Source organism: Cervus elaphus, chromosome 12, assembly GCF_910594005.1.
Source record: "Cervus elaphus chromosome 12, mCerEla1.1, whole genome shotgun sequence".
In the NCBI taxonomy this organism is placed as follows: Eukaryota; Metazoa; Chordata; class Mammalia; order Artiodactyla; family Cervidae; genus Cervus; species Cervus elaphus.
Window position 1 is genome coordinate 54981312 of NC_057826.1, and position 27150 is coordinate 55008461.

A 27150-nucleotide genomic window follows, 5' to 3' on the forward strand; every position below is an offset into this window, starting at 1 on the left:
AAGGCATGATGCAGGCAAGTACAAAATTTGCCCTGTTAGAATCTGGTGAAACAAAAGCTGGTGACACTCAGCTTTGTTAGTGTCTCCTCACTGGCTAAGTTCAAGTACTATGTGTTAATCACTCAGTCATGTCCCCGACTCTGCAACCCCATAGACTGTAGCCCACCATGCTCCTCTGTCCATGGAATCCTCCAGGCAAGAATACTGGAGTGGGTTGCCATTCTCTTCTCCAGAAGTTCAAGTACTAGCCCTGTCATTTAATACCTGTGTGGTCTTGGACAAGTAATTTAACCTCTTTTAATCTCAAGTGCTTTATGTATAAAAAGTAAAAACACCTTTTACCTCAGTGGGTAGCCACGAGAATCAAATGAGAGGAGAGATGTGTAAGCGTGCTGTCCTCTAGAAAGTATCATGCACATTAAAAGCATTATTAGTGGGAATTCCCCAGTGGTCCAGTGGTTAGGACTTGCCGCTTTCACTATAGGGGCCCAGGTTCAATCTCTGGTCAGGGAACTAAGATCCCGCAAGCCATACAACATGGCCAAAATCAATAAATAAAAATAAAAGCACATTGGTGAAATTCTAATAAATAAGTTCTACTAAGCTAGTATCACTAGCTTCCCAGGTGGCACTAGTGGTAAAGAACCCTCCTGCCAATGTAGGAGACTTAAGAGACATGGGTTTGGGCCCTGAGTTGGGAGGAGTCCCTGGAGAAGGAAACAGCACCCACTCCAGTATTCTTGCTGGAGAATCCCATGGACAGAGGAGTGTGGTGGGCTATAGTCCATGGGGTTGCAAAGAGTGGGACGTGACCAAAGTAACTTCGCACGCACACACGCATAGAATCATTCTTATGAAAGCTTGATGAACAGAACCAACACATCATGAACATAAAGACAGCTCAAAGGATGATCAGGGCATAGAGGAATTTAGATTTTTGGGGTATGTTGCTCAGGAATTCACTCCTCCTAATACTGTTTATGTAAATCAAAAAGTCCCTTCACAGCTCTGGGTTCCTGGTTCATATACAATTTCATTCAGTTCTCATGGTGTGTTCTCATTGCTTAAAATACACATCAGATCTGAGAACCACCAGCCATTTCTGAATTCTGAGGTTGGCTATGGGGAAGAATGGGGGAGACACACCCATACTCAGAGGGGAAGCTCCCAAATCCAAAATACACAGAAAACCACACAGAAACGCCCTCTGCAAGGCCTTTATTGGTATGGGGTCACATACCAAGGTGAGGTTCCTGGGTGGTGTTGAGCCACATTTTCTGGTATCCATCCTCCAGATGGTACCTTGGGTGCTACCAAGGATGAGGGCAGTCAGCCCAGTGTCACGTCCAGGGCAACATCATCCACCTGCACCCCTCTACCTACTCAGGCCAGCAGGCCTGTCCACGGTGGGTTTATAACACACGTCAAGGTGGTGTTCATTCTGCGTAGGCAGAGAGCTTACCCCTTGGAAGTGAGTGTCTCTTGGTGAGAATTGTGGTTAGCTTTTATTCGAGATGGCCTCGCCACCAGTCTCACTGTGGCCATGTCCCCGTAGAGGGTGGGTTCTTGTAAGGCAGGTGCCATATCTTATTGATGTTTGTCACCCTGCCCTTAAAGAATAATACAACAGTCCCTCAATATATGTCATGTCATGGAATTGAAAACTGCCCACAACCTCTTCTGCCTTTTCCAGGTGCTATCCATGTGTGCATCTGTCTTATTAAAGCATTCATTCCTTCATTCACTCATTCATCCAACACTGAGTAACTCACGTGTCAGGCACTGCACTAGAGACAAGAGCAGAAAGTCATGCACAGGAATAAATGCTCCCAGCAGAAGTCTGTACAAGGGGAAAGAGAAGCAAGGAAGCAGGCTAGCTCTTCGTTACGCTCTGGGAGGTGGCAAGGCGTGGGAAAGGCTTCGCAGAGGAAATGGCATTACTGTTGGACCTGGAGGATGAGCAGGAAGTCCACAGGCAGAGAAAAGGAAGACTAGTAGCTTCCTGGATGTGCACAGCATGAACAGTGCAGGGGAGCGGAGACAGGGCATTTATCTGTCATCTTGGTGCCTGGGGCTCGTGTTTTGGAGTGGGGAAAGGGGAATGAGGCCAGAACCGGGGCTCATTTGATAGGTTCATTTGTCCTATGGGTGACAAGGATGCATCACAGATATGCAGGCAATAACATGCCATGATCTCTTTTCACCAAGACTGTTTACTGTACATCAATCTTTTCATTCATCAGCTCTCTGCCACAAGACTGGGAGTATATCATAAGCAGGAATAGAGTCTCATCCTCCCTGGCACTAACACAATGGCTGACATGGGAGGAGAGGTCATTCCTATTCCAAAGGCCAGCCAGAGAGCTGACCCTCCTCCATCACCTGTTCCTTCCAGCTGGAAGGTGAGCATGGAGAATAGCTCATGAGTAAGGGCGTGGAGATAACATGGTGACTGAATTCACGGGGCGGCCAAGCTAGCCTGACTCACTTGGCAAGAAGTAACAGAATACAAGAGGAGGGGAAGGCCAAGAACCCTCATGGAGAAGGAAAATCAGCAAGAGAAATGTGTTCATATAAAATGAATCGTATATGGTGAGAAACAACATGGAATCAGGAAGTCCCCTCTAAGCCACCAGCTGGAACTCCTGCACGAGCCCCCCCAGCGGCAGGAAGTTCCAGCCAAGGGGAACACGTACTCACATTCTGGCTCCGGGAAGTCTAGTCAATCATGAGGTAATCCCACTGAGTTCCAGCTACTCATCACTTCTGAAGTTGCCCAGCTGGGCCTGGGCCAAGGGACCCATGGGAGGGGAGTCAGAAGGCTCAGAGTCCACACAATGCTAAGGATATGAGGCAGGGTCGGGGTTACCAGCATCTTCACCCTAGCATCCAGGAGAAACCCAGACCGTCTCCAGGTTGTGGAAAACGTCCAGATTGAGCCCAGGAGCCAGACAAGAATCCCCCACCAGCAACCCCACCTAACAACCACGCTCAGCTCTCTGCTGGGCAACTTTGAACTGCACTAGCAGGCTTTGTCGGAGAAGGCAGTGGCACCCCACTCCAGTACTCTTGCCTGGAAAACCCCGTGGACGGAGGAGCCTGGTAGGCTGCAGTCCATGGGGTCACACAGAGTCGGACACGACTGAAGAGACTTAGCAGCAGCAGCAGCAGCAGCAGCAGGCTCTGTTTTCCTACTCTAGCAGGGCCCAAAACAAGAGCCGTGTTTTCTTTTCCTCTGTTACGGGAAGGGAAATAACAGTACCAGCTACTACTACAGAGCATCTATCTAGTGTCCAGCACTTAATCCTGCTTCTGTCTCATTTCTACAACTCTGACAGCTAAGTATTATCATTTGTGTTCAAGAACCCAATCTGGACCTCCTGGAGCCAGAAAAGACACAGAAAATAAGTCAACTATCCACAGCATTATCAGGAAGAAGTCACAGGTGAATCCAGGTAGCCCATTTCCTGCTTGGTGTATTATCATCCTGAGGTCCAAAGGCCAGCCCAGGCCACAGACTCCTTGATGACCCTGATTTGTACTTTGTGACACCCGAGCGAGACTCTGCAAGATAGCTTCTGTTGGAGGAATTCAAGATACTGCGACAATTAGACTAAGGAGGGGAGGCTCACAGCAGGTCACCCCACAGGGCAGAGAAGGAACTGGGCTGGAATCCATGTGTGGGATGTGAGCCCATGCCCTGGTGCAGCCAGTGAGACCCTAGGCACGCCAAACCCTCTCTGCGCCGGACCCCAAGCCAGTGCTTGGGCGTCTTCCTGGACTCTGCCTTCCCTTCCCCCTCATCTCCCACATCTAACTAGGTACCTAATCAACCTTCAGAGCAACCGTAAAAGATCTTGAATCCATCCCTCCTCAAATTAATTTAGCACTTGCCACATCTCACCCAGATTACTGTCCCCATTCTATCTGTGCTCCCATTCAGAGGGATCATTCTGAAATACACATCTGCTCTCTTCACCTCCCTGCTCACCTGGTCCCGTATCTCTAAGAGTAAAGTTCAAATTCCTTGGCTTAGCTCCCATACCCTGAGTCTGCCTCCTGCTCTCCCCCAGGTTCTCCATTCAGCACATTCAACCTTTGCCTGAACTACCCTGAATGCTATTTCAGGACCATGTATCTGCTGACCTCTCTTCCTTAGAAGGCCCTTCCCCTCTGATGATGCCTGATATCCTTCAAAATTCAACTCAAATACCACCTCTTCCAAGAAGTCCTCTTAGACACCACAGTCTGATTTAGATGCTTTCTTATTTAGACGCCCAGCTCCCATGTACTTCCCCCTATCACAGCACTTAGAGTTATTGATCTCTCTTTTCTGATTCCTGCAGAAGTTCCTGGAAAAGAGGAACTAAGCTCAGAGAAGTCCTGAGTTGCTTTTGTACCTGTAGCAACACCCAGGCACTCAGCATAGTGGTTGAGACACCACAGGAATTTCTGCACAGCAAAATGAGTGGGTCTCCTCCCTGGTAAGTGGGTCCCCCTGATCACAGGTTGGAGGATCTTTATGCTTCACCTGTCTGTAAAGGCTCAACAGTCTATGAACCTGAGCTCAGCTACTATGGGAACCAATCCTTTGACTCTGACCACACTCTTGCTTTGTGAAGTTCTATGTGGTCACCATGGACTTTCTCAACCCCGAACGCCAGTGACCACCAATGATCAGTGGCCTCTGGAAGCAGTTTCATGGCTACAGGAAGGGGTAGGGTGGGGGAATGCAGCCAGTGGTCACTGGGCTCTAAGATTTCCAACCTCTGGTCAAGGGATGCTGGTCGCTGTGCTGGGTTCAGAACGCCAGGCAACCTCAGCAGTACTCATCTGAAGGCATCTAGCTCTGTGGCTCGGGAATGAGCTCTTGGTTACTGAAAAGTTCAGTCTTGTGAAATGGGTTTTGTTTCACATTCCTGTCCGTGGCTCACTTATTTAAAAATTACACCCCAAGTGCCCCCTGAAAGAGATAAGGTACCTGTAGTCTGATTCAGAAGCTTCTTGCCATCAGCCCCTACATGAATGAAACCTGATCTGTGGAATGAAACTCAGGACAGGGACACTCCTGGGCCATCATTTCTTTTCCAGGAGCTCAGAGTCTTCAACTGTAAGATGAGGGAGGAAGGTCAAGTGAGTGCTGACCCCTCCTGGCAATGACATTTGGGGAGACTGGGTCCATTCTTCCTGAACTGACTCTTTTCCCTTCCCCCCGTCACTGACCTTGAGATCAAAGTGAGCGATTTTCTTGGCATGAAGGTAGTTCACCCCTTCCAGGATCTGCTTAATGAAGCTGGTGGCCTCCTCCTCACTCAGGGATTCCTTCTGGGCCAGGAAGTCGAAGAGCTCTCCTCCGGACACTCTGCAAGACACTGGTAGGGAGGGCCCAGCCCCAGTCAGTCTCATGTGCCAGAAGCCCAAGCCCCTGCCCCCGCCCCTGCCCCCAGGCACTCTGCAGGGCAGAAGCCCCTCACCCACCTCTCTGGCTCAGTCCAGCCAGCACAGAGACTGACTTTGCTACTACTTCTATTTGCTGTGTTCCCTTTGGATCACAAGAGGTGGAACCCTCAGGTGACAGCACAAGGGCCTCTGCTAACACTCAAGGCTCAGGTCCCTGGTTACCCTGGGTGCTCTCCCGCCATATGACTGAGGTGACCAAGGACAGAAACAAGTGCTATGTGGGATAACAAAGAGGAACATATGCTGGGCCAGAAAATGGAGACTTAGTTTCCAGTCCAGCCCTGCTACTGGCTTTGGACAACTCCCTGCCCCGCCTCCTCTAGGCAGGCCTCAGTTTCCTCACCTGCAAAATGGGCAGACTGACCATGATTGTTCACAAAGCCCCTTTCTGTGACTTTATAGAAGGCATGACCTCTTCAAAGGCATATCCCTACCTTAACCATTGAGATCCATCCTTTATATTCATCTTTCAAAACTCTAAAATTCTGCTTTTGTCCTCACACTCCACTTTCCAGTATGTTATAGTTGATGTGGCAGGAAGAGAAACCAACAGAGCAAAAAGAATCTCCCTTGTAAAGACTAGTTTACAGTTTTACCTGAATTCGGGATTTAGGGTTGCCAGATGAAATGGGAGATTTTTATTTGCTAAATCTGGCAGTCCTACTGGGCGTGTTTGGCCTTTGACACATGCTGAAGTATCTAGCCGGCACATCTCAGGAACTGGGACATAGTCAATGCTCACCCAAGGAAAAGATCTCAGGAAGGGATCAGGGCCAGGGGATCCAGGAACTCAGGATCACCTGGAAAACTTGTTGAACATGCACATTTTCAGGTCCTACCACAGACCCTACCAAATTAGATTCTCCAGCAGCAAGGCCTCAGGACCTGTATTTTTGTAATAATAGCAACATAATAATGGTAATTGATAGTCATTGAATACTTGGAGCATTATGTATACTTTTTGCACATTATCTCATTTAATCATCACAACACCCTGTGAGCTAAAGGATTATTATTTTGCTATCTCACAGTTGAAGAGACAGGCTCAGAGAGGTTAAGTCACTTGTCCAAGGTCAAACAGTCAGTAAGTGGTAGAATCAAGATTCAAACCCAAGCAGAATGACTCTCAACCACTATACCTTAATAGACCTCAGATGATCTTTTAATGGCTTCTGTCCATTTTGGGAATCATTCACGCCCTGTCACCTAGTCCATCCTAATTAAAGAGCCTCAAAATCTTTTTTCCTTTCTTTAAAAATATCCATACATGGATCCACTCATCAATCTTAGCATCATGAGAAACAGAACAACTGGACATGCCATGATACAATAGGGAATACACAGCAACACCTACAATGTAATACAACTTGAAAAATTGAAACTAAATCTTAGCTTAAGCATCTTGTTATAAAATCACTGTTGTTGAGAAAAGGAAAACTCAAAGTCACCCCCAAGCCCTGGGCTGTCCCCTGACATCCCCGTCCAGCTGCATGAGTGCCCTCAATCACCCTGGGCTGCCAGCGTCTGGCTGGTTCTCTCCCTGGCTACATTACCTTTTGCTCTCACAGCACTGTGTGCGAGAAAGACATTCAAGAGAAGGTGGATGAATAAAAGAACAAAGGAAAGAAGACATTTAAAATAGCAACACAGCAAGACTTCACTGGCAGTCCAGTGGTTAAGACTCTGCGTTGCCAATGCAGGGGCATGGGTTCCATTCCCACAAGCTTCAAGGTGTGGCCAAAAAATAAAATAAAACTTAAAAGAAAACACTAACATGGCACAGAATATTCTATATCATAGAGAAGTGAAACCTTGGCATTTGCAAGAGACCTGTTGGAGTCCTTGGCAAATTTTCCAATCCACAGTGTCCCCTGGGAACACACAGGACCCAGCCCAACCTTTGTTCTCATACTTGCAGCCTTGCTGGGTTGTGGGAGGCTGTGACCTCGGGCATATACTGCCCTTCCTACCTTAAACTGAATGATGCATAAAGGTAAAAGAATATCATGATAATGGAGATGTGTCCTGTCACCCAAAGTTACTGATGTAAGGCCCTGGCTGGGTGAGGACTTGGGGTGGGGGTTCAGTAATCAGCTGCTCTACCTAAAAGTGTGATCCGGTCAAGAGACCCGGACAGACATGCTCTCCTTTGGATGAAGAGAGGAACAGCTATGGTGGCCCTGAGAATTGCCCCTGGAGAGTTGGAAAGTGGGAGGCTGATGAGCCTGCTGGGGTGATGGTCCCAGCCCTGACACCCAGGCTGGGAACACTTGCATCAGCTCTCAGGCATGTCTTCTCAAGGGTATCAAGAAGCCTGGGTTTTACTGATGAAAGAAATCAAAGAGGACACAAACAGATGGAGAAACATACCGTGTTCATGCATTGGAAGAATCAATATTGTCAAAATGGCTATTCTACCCAAAGCAATCTATAGATTCAATGCAATCCCTGTCAAGCTACCAACGCTATTTTTCACAGAACTAGAACAAATAATTTCACAATTTGTATGGAAATTCAAAAACCCTCGAATAGCCAAAGTAATCTTGAGAAAGAAGAATGGAACTGGAGGAATCAACCTGCCTGACTTCAGACTCTACTACAAAGCCACAGTCATCAAGACAGTGTGGTACTGGCACAAAGACAGAAATATAGACCAATGGAACAGAATAGAAAGCCCAGAGATAAATCCACGAACCTATGGACACCTTATCTTTGACAAAGGAGGCAAGGATATACAATGGAAAAAAGACAACCTCTTCAACAAGTGGTGCTGGGAAAACTGGTCAACCACTTGTAAAAGAATGAAACTAGAACACTTTCTAACACCATACACAAAAATAAACTCAAAATGGATTAAAGATCTAAATGTAAGACCAGAAACTATAAAACTCCTGGAGGAGAACACAGGCAAAACACTCTCCGACATGAATCACAGCAGGATCCTCTATGACCCACCTCCCAGAATATTGGAAATAAAAGCAAAAATAAACAAATGGGACCTAATGAAACTTAAAAGCTTTTGCACTACAAGGGAAACCATAAGTAAGGTGAAAAGACAGCCCTCAGATTGGGAGAAAATAATAGCAAATGAAGCAACAGACAAAGGATTAATCTCAAAAATATACAAGCAACTCCTGAAGCTCAATTCCAGAAAAATAAATGACCCAATCAAAAAATGGGCCAAAGAACTAAACAGACATTTCTCCAAAGAAGAAATACAGATGGCTAACAAACACATGAAAAGATGCTCCACATCACTCATTGTCAGAGAAATGCAAATCAAAACCACAATGAGGTACCATTACATGCCAGTCAGGATGGCTGCTATCCAAAAGTCTACAAGCAATAAATGCTGGAGAGGGTGTGGAGAAAAGGGAACCCTCTTACACTGTTGGTGGGAATGCAAACTAGTACAGCCACTATGGAAAACAGTGTGGAGATTTCTTAAAAAAACTGGAAATAGAACTGCCATATGACCCAGCAATACCACTCTTGGGCATCCACACCGAGGAAACCAGATCTGAAAGAGACACGTGCACCCCAATGTTCATCGCAGCACTATTTATAATAGCCAGGACATGGAAGCAACCTAGATGCCCATCAGCAGACGAATGGATAAGGAAGCTGTGGTACATATACACCATGGAATATTACTCAGCCATTAAAAAGAATTCATTTGAATCAGTTCTAATGAGATGGATAAAACTGGAGCCCATTATACAGAGTGAAGTAAGCCAGAAAGATAAAGATCATTACAGCATACTAACACATATATATGGAATTTAGAAAGATGGTAATGATAACCCTATATGAAAAACAGAAAAAGAGACACAGATATACAGAATGGACTTTTGAACTCTGTGGGAGAAGGCGAGGGTGGGATGTTTCGAAAGAACAGCATGTATATTATCTATGGTGAAACAGACCACCAGCCCAGGTGGGATGCATGAGACAGGTGCTCGGGCCAGGTGCACTGGGAGGACCCTGGGGAATCGGGTGGGGAGGGAGGGGGGACGGGGAATCGGGATGGGGAGTACATGTAACTCCATGGCTGATACATGTCAATGTATGACAAAAGCCACTGCAATGTTGCAAAGTAATTAGCCTCCAACTAATAAAAATAATTGGAAAAAAAAAAAAAAAGAAGCCTGGGTTTTGTTTCAACCCAACTGCTACCCTCCCAATGTAGTTTCTCCCCAGAGTTTCTCAGCTCCAAGGCCTCGGCCCTGGAGTCACCCCGCTCCACCCAAGCTTCTCTTCTCTCACATCCCTAAACAATTTAACTTAGAGAGGAAAAGAAAACCTAACAGCCTGGACTCTGCTCTGCTCCCAGTCCCCAGGACTCAGTGCACCCACTGAGGTATCACTTTCCACCAGCCTGGAGTCAAGGGGGCCCCAGAGGGGTCAGGAGCCTGGGACAGGAGGGCTGCCCAAACCTTCCAGAGCAGACCTACATTTTTCAAAGCCAGCTCCACATGTGACATGAGTTAATTTCTTCAGAGTTTGAAAATATTCTTTACACCCTACAGAAGTCAACTTATGTGCTGTACTGTGCTAAGTCACTCAGTTGTGTCCAACTCTTTGTGACCCCATGGACTGTAGCCCGCCAGGCTCCTCTGTCCATGGGATTCTCCAGCCAAGAATACTGAAGTGGGTTGCCATGCCCTCCTTCAGGGGAAGCTAATTTATGCTGATAGCTAAATCCTTTCCACCCCTGCTTTCATCAGTCCTAGGAGAGGTGGCTGCAGCACTGGCCATCATGGATGGGGTAATAACAGCTGAAGGGGACTTAAATCAGGGCTGGGATGCCCTCTGAGCACTGGCCATTTCAGCAGGAAGCAGGAGGAAGCCCTGCACCAGACAACAGTGCTGAGAGGTAACTGTATCCACAAAATCTGCAAACATCAACAGATGGGCTCTGACACCCGTGTTTAAGTATCAGGCAAACCCATGAACCTGGTAGGGCACAGTGAGGACCAGAAGGCCGAAGGTTCCTGAGCAGCTCAACAGTGGTGAACAAGGTCACACACAGAAGCACATGGAAAGGGACTTCCCTGGTGGTCCAGTGTTAAAGAATCCGCCTTGCAATGCAGGGGACACAGGTTCGATCCCTGGTCAGGGAACTAAGATTTCACATGCGGTGGAGCAATTAAAGCCTGTGAGCCACATCCAGAGAGTCCATGCAACGCAATGAGAGATCCCGCATGCCACAATGAAGATCCCAAGTGCCGCAACAAAGACCTGATGCAGCTAAATAAATAAGTAAATATATTTTTAAAGCCCATGAAAAGCCCTTCTCTCCTGGAAGGTCCTTCTCTCAGACCCTGCTCACACAAGGCTGAGACACTGTCTTAGCAATCCCTAGCACCACAGATTGGCACCCTGAGACAGTGAGACAGCTTGAGAGTTAAGGAGGAGGTAGAGAAACTATGAACAGACAGAACTTCACGAACAGAGCAGCTCAAGCAGACCACAGGAGTCCTAGTATGACAAGGGATGTTATAGGCGGTGATGGCTCACAAGAAGAGGGCACGTGATTGCTTGCTAGCCATGGTTGGAGAAATGACCATGACCTGCTTGGAGAAACAGCGACAACTCAAGAACATCCTAGATCCCAACTCCTAGGCTTCTACAAAGAGACAGTAACAGACAACTTCCCCAGAAAACACAGAAATGCCAATTAAAGTGACCAAAACAGCAAACAATCCCCAAACATCATTGTAACTATAAAGGACTTAGGGATTCCCTAGCTGTCCAGTGGTTAGGACGCCACACTTCCACCACAGGGGGCATGGGTTGGATCCCTGGTCTGGGAACCAAGATCCAATATGAAGTACAGCATGGCTCCCTCACCCCAAAAAATATATATACACACAATATATATATATATATGTACACAATATATATATAGAGAGAAAGACAATAAATAATGGATCCTGCTTTAAAACAAATTCCCCAGGGTTGGCAAGGCTGCAGCGAGATGGGATATTTCCATGTTGCAGGTGGTACTGGTTAACCAAGACTGTCCTTGGTGAAAATGTCAGCTTGGTCACTCCATTCCTGAGAATTTATCTAAAAAAAATTAATTCAGAAGAAAATGGGAAAATATGGGAAGAAGTTGCTTTATGGCAATAAAATCTAATGGTTAGAAACTGAAAAATCAAATGTCCTACAACAAGGAGATATATGTATATAATTCAATGAAACATGATATAATCAGTGAAGAGGAAAAAAGCTTTTCATGACATTATGTGAACTTAGTGCGGGAGGGGGAGTAGAGCAGGAAACTGTACAAGGACAAAGATTGCACACAAATAGATAAAGACTGAGAGGAACCACAGGGAAACATAAATGGCTGTGTTTGGGTGGTTGGCTTCTGAATATAATTTCTTTTTTAGTTGCTATAAGGTTTTTGGGGGGCAATAGACTTAAAGAAATGGCCTGGCTTTCCCAGCAAAGGTGGGCTTGTCACTCTCTGCTGGGAACCAGCATGCCATCTGCTGACCCTTAGCCTTGGGACACGTAACACCTCGGGCCATCCACATCGCTGGCTGCACCTGTAGGAACCCCCCAGGCTTGTCTGAGCCAGGCAGGCGTGTACAATTGAAGGAGGAAACAGACAGAGCTGGACTCCATCTTAGGCCAGGCTGTGAACATTAGGCTACACACATGGTCACTCTCCCAATGGTCTCTGAACTTTGTGCCCAGTGTCTATAGAAGTGGCATACCAATGGGAAACCAGACCCCTGGATAAAAGAGCCTCAGGACTTGTACTTAGACTCTCCGTTGCCTAAAAGAATATGCTAATTATCTCTGTAACAGAACAAAGTCGTAAATTCCATTATGTTTATCGGGATATGACCACAGTCCTATTGATAAATGTCCACTGTTTATCTAGTCTTGTGACACATGAATCATGGGTTAACTTTGATTGTTTCTCTCTTTTACCTTGTCAAGACTAGTTTCAAGGAAGTTGGGGAAGTAGGTTTGAGCAAGTACACTTAGGGTATATAAGGTTTTCACAAAAACTGGTCGGGGTCCTTGACTAAGAGGAGACTCTGCCTTGGGCCTGCCGGTGTAATAAACTGCACTCCACTATCTGCACTGTCCTTCTGAGTGAGTTTGTTTCCCGGAACATGTGGCTACAACACAATGACTAGTCCAACTGGCTGAGAGGCCCCTGGGAGAAACATGGAGGACTTTGGAAGTTAGAGGAGGGCAAAGCATGGGTGATTCTATGCACTGGAATGTTGAGTTGGATAATTTAAGAATCCAATGCAAGAGTATGCAAATGCCCATCTGCTACATAAATCTATAGCCTGGCAACACCAGAGTATGTTCTCAAATTAGAATGGTCTCCAAAGTCAGGTGGCCTACCCAACCTGCAGGTGGGTTAAGGATGGCTGCCAGCTTTACAGATGAGAGCTGAAGCTCAGAGGGGTGAGGTGACTTGCCCCAGGTCACAAAGTCAGGGGCTGCTGAGACAAATGCCACTACTCCTCTGCTCACTGGCAGATGCCTCACGCCTATGAGGCTCAGAACACTCCCAACATGGGGTCTTGCTGCTTGACTGGACACAGCCATCGCCACTTGTGCCACTGTCCAGCTCAAACTCTATGGTCCGCCAGAGCCCCACACCCCCAGTCCATGGAATTGTCTCCAGGAGGGACATCAGGTGCCCGACCAAACCCTGGAGTCTTGGTATATCACCCATCCAAAGTCTTCCAGACTTGGAATGAAGGTTTCCCCAGCAGGCCCAGCCCAAGGCCATCCCACCTCACACACACAAGCAGTGTGGCCCCAGCCCTGGTGCCACTACTTCCTGGCTGTAGGATCTAATAAGTGACCTGGACTTCAGTGTTCTTGTCTGTAACATGGAGATAATAAGAGTCTCCGTGTGATAGGATTGTTATGAGGATTAAATGAGATAAGAGACATTCTCGGCAAAGTGAATACAAAGTCCTCTCGGGGTAAGTAGAACACTTCCCTCAACACAGCTTCTTTGAAAATTGAACAAGATAACTAGCACACCTCGGCTTACAGCAGAGCTCTCTAAATAATTGTTGCTACAATAACCAGTATTCTTGCCTGGAGAATCCCATGGACAGAGGAGCCTGGCGGGCCACAGTTCATGGGGTTGCAAAGAGTCTGACACAACTGAGCGACTATGCACGCATGCACAATAATAACAAAGGTATCAGACACAGTACAAAGGCAGGGGTTTTCAGGGAAAGGGCTGGGGAAGGGCTTCACAGAGCTGGGAGGGTGCTTGTTCTCTTCTTTGAAAAACAGACTCTCTTTAATGGCCCTCCTGCTCCCCCCGTCCACCCTCTAACGTGCTCACCAGCCAGGAAAGGACCCCAGCGCTGGCCACTTCTTCCCTTTGATCCCCAGGGTCCAATGAAAGCCAGACCTAGACCCTGGCCCTCAGTCTCTGCTGCCTGGGTTCCGGAGGAGGAGCGGGTAACTCAGGGTAACCGTCCCCTACTGACTTCATCTCCTCCGGGTCGAGCTTCTGGCCGGCTGGTTGCTGCTCCCTCTGGGGCCTGTGGCTGGAGGGCCCCCCTCCCCACGCCTGCGGCCCGCAGGGTCCCAGGCTCCCACTCACAGCTCGAGGATGAGCACCACGTCGGTGCGGTTCTCGAAGACGTCGTGCAGCGTGATGACGTTGGGGTGCAGCACCCGCCGCAGGATGCTCACCTCCCGCTGGATCTCCTCCAGGCACACGCCCCGCCGGCTGGCCCGGCTCTGCCGCTTCTTGATGAACTTGGCCGCGTACTCCAGCCCCGTGCTCTTCTCCCGGCACTTCTTCACGATGGCGAACTGGCCGCTGCGGGGACACAGACACACACAATGAGGACATCACTGCAGTCCTGGGAGAAGTGACCTGGCCGCCACCCCCCGGCCACAGCAACTCCTTCTTCCAGGGCAGGACAAGTCACGTCATCAGCCAGGATCCCCACCTGGCCATCATCCGGAGACGGAGACAGAACAAGTTCTGGGCTCCCCTTCTGTTCCTATGAATCCTTTACTTTGTACTAGGAAGGAATGGCAGTGTTGTCATTCCCAGTGTACAGATGGGAACACTGAGGCCCTGAAAGGCTACTGGTTTGATCCAGATGACACAGCTTCAGCTAGAACCTCTGTCTTGGATTCACCAGATGAAACCACAAGGTCCAGAGGTTTATACTACTTAATGGAAAGATTTTAAAGGAAAAGCAGGACTTCCCTGGTGGTCCAGTGGTTAAGACTCTGAACTTCCACCACAGGGGGTACAGATTTGATCCCTGGTCAAGGAACTAAGATCCTACAAGCCGCAAGGTAGGGAATGAATGAATAGTAAAAATGGTCAGCACAATTTACTAATAGTAACAATCATCTGTTTGGGCCTCCCTTATCTGGAAGCAAGGACAAACTCATCTATTTAGAACTGTAAGGAGACAAACCACCTCTCTAGTCTCATGTTCGCACCTTGGTTTCCAACCCTTCCCAACAAATCAAACTTCAATTACCTGACACAAGCCGGGTAGTGGCTTGGAGAATAAGAAGACAGAGCAAACACCAGGCTAAAGCACTTAAAGACAAGGCCAGAGGCTATGCCAGCGAGGCTGAGGGGATCCCGGTGGAAGTGGGGATGGGGTGGAGGCAGCCTAACATTGTTAGTAACCTCGGTGGGTGTTTCTCATGATTAGAAGACAGATAGTCCATGGGATTTTCTAGGCCAGAATACTGGAGTGGCTAGCCATTCTCTTCTCCAGGGGATCTTATCAACCCAGGGTCAAATCCAGATTTCCTGCATTGCAGGCGGATTCTTTACCAACTGAGCCACCAGGCATGCCCAAGAATACTGGAGTGGGTAGCCTATCCCTTCTCCAGTGGATCTTCCCAACCCAGGAATCAAACCAGGGTCTCCTGCATTGCAGGTGGATTCTTTACCAGCTGAATTACCAGGGGAGCCCAGATAGCACCAGAGAATTGTAAAATATTAGGAAACTGAGGCACAGGAGACATCAAGTGACTCACCCAAGGTCATCACAGAGTTAATGGCAAAGCCAGGCCAAAGAGCTGAGGACCCTGCCCAGTGTTCACAAACTGCTAAGACATTTGAAGGAGTCAAGACTATGTTTAGTGCCCTTCAGGGCTGAGCCTGAATCCTTCACTCCAGGGACCTAGACAGCATCCATGAAATTGTGCAAACTTGGAAAACTCAGCAGTGGCCACAGGACTGGAGAAAGTCAGTTTTCATTCTGATCTCAAAGAAAGGAAATGCCAAAGAATGTTCAAACTACCGTACAATTGTGCTCATTTCACATGCTAGCAAGGTAATGCTCAAAATCCTTCAAGCTAGGCTTTAGCAGTACGTGAACCAAGAACTTCCAGATATACAAGCTGGATTTAGAAAAGGCAGAGGAACCAGAGATTAAATTGTCAATATCCACTGGATCATAAAAAACCAAGAGAATTCCAGAAAAACATCTACTTCTGCTTCATTGACTACACCTAAGTCTTTGACTATGTGGATCACAACAAGCTGGAAAATTCTTAAAGAGATGGGAATACTATACCACCTTACCTGCCTCCTGAGAAACCTGTATGCAGAAACCTGCCAAAGTGGCAGGTAGCCCCAGGCCAGCCTCCCTGAATGCTCTAAAGGCAGCCCCCTACACACACACACAGAGGGAAGGGCAGCGGCCTTCACCATCACTGGGGGTGATGTTAAGGCAATAACTGGGGGCCACTCTCAGTCTTTGGAGACTACCTAATGGCCACCCTCCTGGGGATCCTCCCACTCCCCTTCCACCAGTGTCCCAGGTTTTCCTGACACCCACAATACCTACTGCTTGAGACAAAAACCATAACCACCACTTTGGATGTACTCTCTTAGGGGCGCTGGGGTAAAAGTTACACACAAAGAAGTGCTCTGGATACAGTAAGTCCCCTACATAAGAACGAGTTCCATTTCAAAAGTGTGCTGGTAAACCCATTTTGTCTGTAAGTCCAACAAAGTTAGCCTAGGTATCTGACTAACACAGTCAGCTATATAGTACTGTAATGTAATAGGTTTATAATAACTTTCACACAAATAATACATAAAAAACATAACAAATAAAGAAAACAGTTTTAGTCTTACAGTATAGTCCCTAGAAAAGTGCAGCAGTGCAGTACAACCGCTGGTACACAGGGGCTGGCATCGAGGGAACAAGCAAGAAGAGTTCCTGACTGGAGGAGAGAGAGGAGGTGGGAGATGGTGGAGCTAAAGGATCGTCAGCAATAGGAGATGGAGGGCAAACTGCAGTTTCACTCACACCTGACACTGATGGGACGCACGTTTGCATCTTTGAAAGTTTGCAACTTGAAGGTTCGTATGTAGGGGACTTACTGTGTTTGCCTCAGCCTCAGAAACTAGTAGCACATCTGAATCACTCCATTACTAGAATAATCCTCAGTGAGACAGCCTTCAAAATAAACCCAAGTGATCAAAAAAAAAACAGACCCTCAAGTAGAGCAAGTGAGGAATAAGAGTTGCCAACACTTAAATAGCATTCTGTGGCAACCATCGTAGAGATGTCACCACACACCTGTTCACACATCCCTCCATCCCCTCATCCCCCTTTACCCAGGGCTACCTGAGCATGTACTCTGTGCCAGGCTCTGCCTGCACAGCAAGGGGCAGGGACCAAAGACTCAGACATCAGGCATAGATGGAACTCTGGGGAGGGAGAGGGCCCCGGTGGCTGGGCTGGGAAGGCTTTGTGGAGCCATGCATATATCACACTGTCTGCTAACTCTAAAGTTTCAGCTATTTATGCCTCTTATACCGATTCTGGACCCTCTACACCTGATGCAGGTGGGGTTAAATCAGGCCTCCCAAAGTCAGAGGGAACACGTGCAGCGAGATCTCTGGTACCTGAGAGCAACTCTGGGCCTTGGGACATCAGGCCTCTTAGCGGGTGCCAGCAAACACTGAACAAAGCCTCGAGTCCCAGGCAGCTGTGCGTCTCCAAGTCAGGACGGCCACGCTCCTCTCCTCCCTGACACCTCAAGGAGTCTGGCATCAGCAGCCCTGAGGGATGGGAAAGCCAAAGTGTAAGGACTTTAAACTATTTGTTTAAGCTTATGGAGCACAGAGGTGGAGGCAGAGGATTTTTATAAAGCAGAGCTAAATATTTCAGATCACCTTGACAAAAAAGCTTTCCCTTCTCCTTAGGGGGAAACGGAGGCATTTTTCTGTATCACATGCCTGAAAAATTCCTCTAACTCTCAAAAAGCAAATGAGTGTTTGCTTTTGAGTGTTCTCTCTGTGAGAGCAGCTGAGGCAACGAGAGGTGACTGGGGGTCAGGCCTAACAGGAGCAGGCGTCCTCCTCCCGCCAAAAGGAGGTATTCTGAGAGCAGGTGACTAACACAGAGCCAAATACCAGCCAATGCCACTCATCTTGCGTCTCTTTGCGAGACAAGGGTCCTCCGCTCAGCCTGCCCGGGGAGCCTCAAAGGGAGCAGGGGCCACTCGCTGGTCTCCTCTCTCCTCGGGCAGGTGCTGGAACGTGTGGAGTATGTGCTCCACTAGGCCAGCCCTGGGCAGGAGGAGCAGGCTTCCAGGTCAGACAGGCCTGGTCTCAGGAGACATACACTGTCACCTGGGGCCAGTGGCCACCTTCTCTGTGCATCAGTTTCCTCATCCGTAAAATGGGAACTGTGATTCTCTGCCAAGGAACTGTAAGGACTGGAAATAGGTCACGTCAAGGGGGACTTCCCTGACGCTCCAGTGGCTTAGACTCCACGCTCCCAATGCAGGAGGCTCAGGTTCGATCCTTGGTCAGGGAACTAGATTCCACAGGCCACAACTAAAAGATCCCACATGCTGCCACTAAGACCCAGCACAGTCAAGTAAATAAATAAATATTTTTTAAAATTAAAAAAAAAACACTTCATTTTGGCCTGCAGATAAATCTAATAAACGATGACTAGTGTTACTGCTATTAGTTTGTTGCTCATGTGAAGGCAGAAGTAAGTCGCTGATTTACATGGACTTCAATGTGTGGCCACGGCATCAGTGCAATTTTAACACACGTCCCCACCCCAACCTACTCTCCGATGATCCCAGTGCACAGTCAATTTGGGGTTTATCTTCATTTTAAACAATTCACCAACTCTATTCATCCTTAGAGCAGTGGTTCTCAACCCTGGTGGCACACCAGAATCACTGGGGAAATCTTAAAGTTACGGCTGCCTGGATCCCACCTCCAGAGGTTCTGATTTCCTCGGACTGGCAATCAGGATATTTTTTAAAAACATTCTGGGACTTTCCTGGTGGCGCAGTGGATAAGAATCGACCTTCCAAATCAGGGGACACAGGTTCGATTCCTGGTCCAGGAAGATCCCATATGTAGCAGAACAACTAAGCCCATGCATCACACTTACTTAGCCTGTACTCTAGAGCCTTCGAGTTGTAACTACTGAAACCTGCACCTAGAGTCTGTGCTCCGCAACAAGAAACACCGCCACAATAAAAAGCCAAAACACTGCAATGAAGAGCAGCCCTCTACTTGCCACAACTAGAGAAAGCCTGCATAAAGCAACAAAGACCCAGTGCAGCTGAACATAAATAAATCAACTTTCTGGGTGACCCCAATGTGTAGCCAGGGCTGAGAAACACCAGCTTACAACAGTCCTCTGATTATCTCTGTTTTTCCATATGAAAAAAAGTACACCACTGCAACTCATATTATTCCTTGTCCTTCTCAGTATTGATATATTACCCTCTCCCTTAGATCTTTGATCTGACCATGAGAAGGAGGGAGAGAGGAGAGAAAAGGGAGATGGGGAGTGTTGTCTCTTTCATCAGAACAGGTTTTGATTGATTTGCAAATCAAGACAGAAGATGACCCTCGACTCTGGGGAGTAACAGGAATGGAAATTTGCTGTGGGACACCCCCTGGTCCCTGTACCCACAATAGAGGCACAAAAGCCAGACCTGAGATGGCTCTGTCATGCCCATCAGAAGGCACCTGCAGACCCACGGGCAGGTGGAAGCAGTGATAGTTATGGGCCTTTTTCTGTCCATCAGGAAGGCTCTGAAGCCAGAAATTCAGGCCCAGGGGCACAGAAGTTGCTCAGCTATGCTACAGGACCAGGGGTAGACAAGGAAAGCCCCTCTAGGATAAGACAGAGCCACCCAGGCTATCAGCCTAGGAGGGAGCAGAGGGGAGCCGCCAATAGTAAGGGAAGTAACTGTCAATACAGATTTAAAAATCATGGGAATACTGAAACACTGATGCACATACGCAAAGCACGCATATGTCTGTCCCTGCAACAGTCAGTTCCTAACTCTAATGCAGCAAAGGGCGGGTAGTCAGGAGGTCCAACTTCTGACCCCGACCTGCCCCCAAAGCTTCATGGGCTTGGATAAGGAGCTGCCTTTTCGGTCCATTTTCCTTCACCTGCCACCTGTCAGAAAGCTTCTGAGGGGAATTCCCTGACAGTCCAGTGGTTAGGACTTGGTGTTGTCACTGCCATGACCTGGGTTCAATCCCCAGGTTCCCACAAGCCATGTGGCACAGCTAAAAGGAAAGAAAGTTCCCGAGAGTCCACTACAACTCTGAACAGAAACGAAATTTTCCCTTCACTTTCCAAATTCCGTCTCTGGGCTGCTGTCTGGGGTCTTGGGTTCTGGTCAGATCCCACCTGCTAATTGGTCATGAGCCTCGGGAGCCTGTTCACCTCCCTCGGCCTCAAGGTCCTCCCTTGTCAAATGAGGATGAGAAAACCCAGCCTGTCCACCTCACAGGGAAAATCATGAGGTAACTCCCCAGAAAGGACTAAACCATCCAATTAGTAAAAAGGCAGGAGGCAGGGGTGGGTGGAACACTGTGCCTGAGGCTGACTTGCAAAAGTCACGTTAGGAGGGTCTCGTGAAGGACAGTAAATCCACGAGACATAGAAACTAGTTTCCCTGCTCCTGCCAGCAGCTCTCCTGCAATTATATCAGGAACATGCTCCTCTTCTCAGACAGAGGACCCAGCTCCTCACTTATTCAGTGTCCCTGGAGGACAAATGAGGCTGTGTGAAGACTAGTGTCACAGACAGGACTTGGCAGGGCCTGGGGAGGGTGGGGGGCACCCCATTAGAGTCTCCTGTTGTCTGTCCAGGAATCAGATGATGAGGAGTAAACCTGGAACTGCTTCTCAGAACTCAAAAATGGTTTGGGACTTTCCTGGTGGTGCAGTGGTTAAGAATCTGCCTTCCAGGGGCTTCGCTGGTGGCTCAGTGGTAAAGAATCCACCTGCTAATGCAGGAGACACGGGTTTGATCCCTGATCCAGGAAGATCCTACGTGCCGCAGAGCAGCTAAGCCTGTGAGCCACAATTATTGAGCCTATGCTCTAGAGCTCAAAAACTGCAACTACTGAGCTCATGTACTGCAACTACTGAAGCCTGTTCGCCCAAGAGCCAGTGCTCCGCAACAAAAGAAGCCACCACAATAAGAAGCCTGTACATTACAACTAGAGAGTAGCCCACACAGCAACAAAGACCCAGAACAGCCAAAAATAAACAAATAAATTAAATTATGTTTTTAAAAATTGAGGGATGTAGGTCTGATCCCTGGTTGGGGAACTAAGATCCCACATGCCATGGGGCAGCTAAGCCTGTGCCAGAACTAGAGAAGCCCATGCACCTCGAGAAAGACCCAGTAGAGCCAAAATAAAATAAATAAAAAATATTTTTCAAAACCAACTCCTAAGTTTCAGGGAAGAGCCTGGCTCAACTGCTCCTGAATTCTTTACCACCCAAGAGTAATCTGGGTGTGAGCCAAATCTCACATCTGGGATAGATTGTGTATAGCAATGTGGACATCACAACATTTACATCCAGCTTTTCTCTCTTCATGCCAATTTCACTTTTATCCTCTCTTAAATGTTTGCTAACATCATTCTTAGCTCCATTTTACAGATCAGAAAACAGAGGCTTAGGAAGGTTAAGTAACTTGCAAGTTGGACCAGGTAGCAGATCCTGATAGAGGGACTAGGACATAAAGTCATGTCAACCAACTCCAGCTTCAGTGAGACTCTCCAGGTAACTAGCCAGCAGTGATGCACCAAGCAGAAAGGAAGGGTCCCAGCCCAGAAGAGAGGAGAATTTTATCATTGATATTACTAACAATTGCCAATGCATGGTGATAATAAATAGTAGACTGATTTGGGAGACTTCCTTGGCGGTCCAGTGGTTAAAAATCTGCCTTGTAATGAAGGGGACTTAGGTTTGATCCCTGCTCAGGGAATTAAGATCCCACATGCCATTGAGCTCTGGTGGAGCCCCATGGAGCCCTCTTGAGAACTTATGCGCTGCAATGAAAGATCCCACATGACTCAACAAAGACACCACATGCCTCAACTAAGACTAAATACAGTCAAGTAAATAAACAGATTTAAAAAAAAAAAAAAGTAGACTGGGGACTTCCCTGGTGGTGCAGTGGTTCAGAATCCACCTGCCAATGCAGGGGACACCAGTTTGATCCCTGGTCCAGGAAGATCCCACATGCCACAGAGCAACTAAGCCCTTGCACCACAACTACTGAGCTCATGAGCTGTAACTACTGAAGCCTGACTCTAGAGCCATGCTCTGCAAGAAGAGAAGCCACTGCAGTAAGAAGCCCATTCACCACAGCCAGAGAGTAGCCCCTGCTTGCCACAACTAAATAAAGCCCTCGTGCAGCAACAAAGCCAAAAATAAATCAATTACTTTTGAAAAGAAAATAATTTTTTTTAAAGTAGAATAAGTTTTATTCAATTTTTATCATTGGTTTTGAATTCTCAAAAGACAATGCACCTCTCATGGCCAGAATTGAGACAGACCACTCCCACTGTCAAAAATAAATCAATTACTTTTGAAAAGAAAATCATTAAAAACAAAAAGTAGAATAAGTTTTATTCAATTTTTATCACTGGTTTTGAATTCTCAGAAGACAATGCACCTCTCAGAGCCAGAATTAAGACAGATCACTCCCTCGGTCCACCCACTCCCACAAGGTTGGCTATGGCCAACTAGACTTGTTCTTACAACTCCCCAGGGATGACTGCCAAAGGCATTTTTAAGGTTTATTGATAGAGTGGGTCTAACTCATTTTCTCTCTCAGACAGTCCAAAATGTCCACGAATCTACTAACTTGCCCCAAAGTCCCCAGTTGATCAAGGTGGAGATGAGGCAGAGCTGCACAGAATAGAGAGCAGGGAGAGATGTCACGGGAGGTGGGAGGCATCAAGTGGGAAGTGCTCCAGGTCAGAGGGTTGTGGGGCCCAGGTTCCTCCTCCTGCTTCCCCCCAAGCAATCACTGCAGTTCCTCTTCCCACACTGGAGAACAATGAGCCACAACTACTCTGAAATTACCCTGCAGGTGTGTAGTACCACAGGGCAGGACAGTGCTTAGAAGTTTCCAGTCAAGGCCACCCCAGGTGCAGCCCAGGAAGAGGGGGAATGGAACCTTCAGCCAGCATGTGTCAAAGGCGTGAGCAGGAGGAGCTCAAATCTACAGTCCACAGGAACCAGATCGGCCCAATCCCATAGGACCCACCCCCTGATCCCAGGGCAAGAGCCTGTCTGGGGATGGTGTCACCAGCCCCCTCCCCACTCCTCTGCCTGGCCAAACTTGACTGACCTGGCCTCTTACCCTGCCCCCCCGCCACCACCCTATACACACACATACACACACAACGCACACAAACACACCATCCTTTTCAACACATCTGTCTCCACTCAGCCACGCCCATGAACAAAGATATTCCTCCCATCACCTTAGCAAAAAATCTGTTTCTGGTCTCATAGACTTAACTCCAGGATTTACAGTCAGTAGACTGAGGTTCTATTTCTAGCTCTATTACTCTTAGTAAATCATGTGACTCTGACCCTCAGTTTCCTTGTGTGTAACCCAGACACAAGAATATTCCAATCTCACCTTTCATCTGCAGTCTCTGCCCAGGCTGCAGTGTCCCTGCCAAGCCCTGAACATGTGCATGGGGGCCAGCTGTGGATTCTGGGGCAGATGTAGCCCCAGGATGGGGTCTTGGCCAAGGGCATCCTTGGCCCTCCTGAAGAGAGGAAACTAGCAGCACGTGGACAGTCTGTGATTTGGAGTTATCTGATGCCTTGACCTGAGTGAGAATCCTTCCCCCACTGGGACCATGGAGGTCTGACAGCCCTCTGTGACACAAAGATAAGTAATAGTTGAAATAAATATTATCAAATGCAAAGTGAGCTTTTGCATTGAGATTTTGGATTATACACAAATTTTAATTGAGAAAACAGAACTCCAGAGGAATGAATTCTGCAGGCCCCAAAGAGGTATGAAAAGGTGGCTTGGTGCCTAGGAATTCACACAAAGGAAAACAATCTGGATCCCACTGAGGCTATTACATTTAGTCATCATTGTCCCCTTAGGCTTCTCTTGGCTGTGACAGCTTCTTTGACTTTCCTTGTTTTTGATGCCTTCAAATTTTGAGTAAGGCATTCTGTAGGAAGTTTCTCAGTTTGATTGAGTTTCCTCATAATTAGGATTTGGGGATCTTAAAACCTTAAGGGATTTTGAAAGGAGACCACAGAGGTGAAGGACTATGCTCATGTCATACTAAGACACACACTATCAATATAACTTATTACTGTTGATGTTAACCTTGACCACCTGGCTGAGCTCTGATTTGCAGGTTTTCTCCACTGTAAAGTTACCCCTGCTCTCTGACACTCTACTCTTTGGAATGAAGTCACTGTGTGCTGCCCACACTTAAGAAGAGGGAGTTGTAGTATTCTTTCTTTTATAATATACATACATACATATATGTATATATTATTGAACTATAGTTGATTAACAATGTTGCATTAGTTTTTGCTATACAGCAGAGTGAATCAGTTATATATATGCATGTATCCACTCTTTCTGAATCTGCCTGCAATGCAGGAGACCTGGGTTTGATTCCTGGGTCAGGAAGATCCCCAAGAGAAGGAAATGGCAACCCACTCCAGTATTCTTGCCTGGAGAATCCCATGGACAGAGGAGCCAGGAAGGCTACAGTCATGGGGTCACAAGAGTCGGACATGACTTAGAGACTAAACCATCACCACTCTTTTTAAGATTCTTTTCTCATTTAGGTCATTGCAGACCGCTGAGTAGAGTTCCCTGTGCTATACAGTGGGTGCCTGTTGGTTGTCTATTTTATATACAGTAGTGTGGAGTTGTGGTATTTTTAAGGGTGAAAGATTTACATCAGTTAATTGAAATTCTATAGCAAGAAGTTAGTCTCCTCTCTCATTTAGCAAATGTATACTTATCCACCCCCCAAAAGAATATCCCAATCTCACCATGTTATAATGAGAAAGAAATGAGACAAATATGTGAAAGCACTAAGGAAACGATCTCTCTCTGTGAATGTGAATTACTCCTTCCATCCAGTGGATTGACACATCTGGATCATGGTCTCCATTTTCCAGTCCCAGCCTTGAGCCTGCTTTAGCACCCGTGAACCCCATCCTCAGATGCCAGCTTAATAAGATAGCGTGGGGGAAAACTGGGGCAGCTGAAAGGCAGGGTCCCTGGGTGGTGCCAGGATCCAGGAAGGCAGAAAACACTTCAGGATATAGTCATCTGAGGTTAGGGTAAACAAGGGATCAGATATTCAGGAAGCCAAAAAAAAGGGTGAAGAAATATAAGGTTGCCAGAAGGGGGAACACATGGCAAGTCAAGATTCCAGGCCAAAGAGATGAGAAGAAGGAGCAAAAGTTTACCAAAAACCAGGGGGGCAGCATGTCAGGAACTAGGTGTGCAAGCAAGGAGCGAGAGACCCGTGGGATCAGCAGCCCAGCCACGTGGCACGTGGAGCTGCAGCAGACAGAAACATCAGCAGAAGACCTGCAAACACAAGAGTGCCCAGAACTGCTCAACGGCCTTTGCTCCCAGCATGTGAGCCAAACCACTGTCTGTGAGCCCGTTTCCCTTCCCTGACCATGTTGCCCCTAACTTTCTAGTCTCATGATGATGGTTTTAAAATTTATTTGAGGTGTGGAGCCCTCTCTCCAACAAATTGTGCAAAGAAGCTCACTATGTAAAACATACAAAAAGCAGGGCTTCTTTTTGGGTAGAGATGCTAAGAGATGGACCATAAAGAAGGCTGAGCATCGAAGAAGTGATGCCTTTGAATTGTGGTGGAGAAGACTCTTGAGAGTCCCTTGGACTGCAAGACGATCAAACCAGTCAATCCTAAAGGAAATCAATTCTGAATATTCATGGGGAGGACTGATGCTGAAGCTGAAGGTGAAGCTCCAATACTTTGGCCACCTAATGCAAAGAACAGACTCACTGGAAAAGGCCCTTGTGCTGGGAAAGATCGAAGGCCAAAGGAGAAGAGGGTGGCAGAGGATGAGATGGTTAGATAGCATCACCGACTCAATAGACATGAATCTGAACAAACTCTGGGAGACAGTGAAGGACAGGAAAGCCTAGAGTGCTGCAGTGCAAGAGGTTGTAAAGAGACACAACTTAGCAACTAAACAACAGCAACTCACAGGCTGCCTGCTCAGAGCCCAACCACATGATGCCCAAAGGGGCTTTCTGGAACCCCAAGGGTTCCAGGGAACAAGATTTGAGAAGTCTACTCAATAGCATGGAAGCATGCTCTTTGATGATCCCAAAGCAATTCCAAACTGCAAGGAAAGAGTGAGGGAAAAAAAGGAGAAATAGAAAACACTAAAGAGATAATTCTCAAAATTATTATCTATTCTTTTAAGGAGTTGCTCTGGGACGTTTCTATGGTCCAGTGGTTAGAACCCCAAGCTCCCAATGCAGGGGACCCAGGTTTGATCCCTGGTCAGGGAATTAGAGCCCACATGCTGCAACTAAGAGTTCACTAAAGATACTGCATGCCACAACTAGGACCTGGTGCAGCCAAAATAAGCACATAAATAAATATTAAAAAAAAAAATTTACTCTGACCAAACCAAACTCAGGATCAACAATAAGGAACACACTTTGGATTAAGTATCAGGAACCAGAAGTTTCCAGGGAGCTAAACCCTGACCTACAAATGGCCCCTCTCCATCAAGTCACAGGTGTCTGCCTGTGCTGGCCAGTGGCAGCTGCCTGCACAGCTTAGCTCATTCAGCTCCTTGTCCCTCAGACTAACTTCCTTCCTCTGGCTCTTTATTTGGGGGCTGGGGGGCACACAGAAAAAATTCCTAAAGCACAAAACGGAAGGAATTGTTGAGCAGAGCCAAGTCAGGCTGAGCTATGACTGCATTTTGGAATCTATTTTTAAGTCTAAGCACGTTTTGATGCTATTGTCAAATGAACAGGAGCCCACAGGCCCAAGGCCTGAAATTAATTAAGCTCAGTTTAACTTGGACTTGGCTTTTTGGAGGACTTTGGCTTTTTCTTTTTTCGCTGAAAATATAGCTCAGTGTCCTCTGGCATTTCCCTTAGTCTGGAGTCTATATTCTAGACACAGACATGACATAGGCTACTATGGCTTGAAGTGTTAGCCATGGAGGGTACCACCCATCACCCACCATCCACCCACCTGCCCGTCTAGTCACCTAACTACCCGTCCACCCATCTACCTAACTGTCCATTCACCAATCCATCTATTTACTAATTTACTCCTCCAGCCCTCATGTATGGATCAGTGTCCCAAATGCTACAGACCAGACATACC

General features: G+C 47.2%; 1 protein-coding gene across 3 annotated transcripts in view; it reads right to left on the reverse strand.

Annotated features, from left to right (window-relative positions):
- The window catches only part of LOC122705371 (death-associated protein kinase 2-like), a 102513-nt gene that overhangs the window by 9304 nt on the left and 66059 nt on the right, over positions 1-27150 (reverse strand). For 2 of the 3 annotated variants that reach the window (XM_043920708.1, XM_043920709.1), the window contains exons 3-4: positions 14069-14290; positions 5224-5362 (exon numbers count right to left, since the gene is read on the reverse strand). In XM_043920708.1, coding sequence (XP_043776643.1) covers positions 5224-5362; positions 14069-14290 — 361 coding nt within the window. Of the gene's footprint in view, positions 1-4981; positions 5109-5223; positions 5363-14068; positions 14291-27150 lie in introns of all 3 variants that reach the window. The other variant, XR_006344088.1, reaches the window with a different exon arrangement.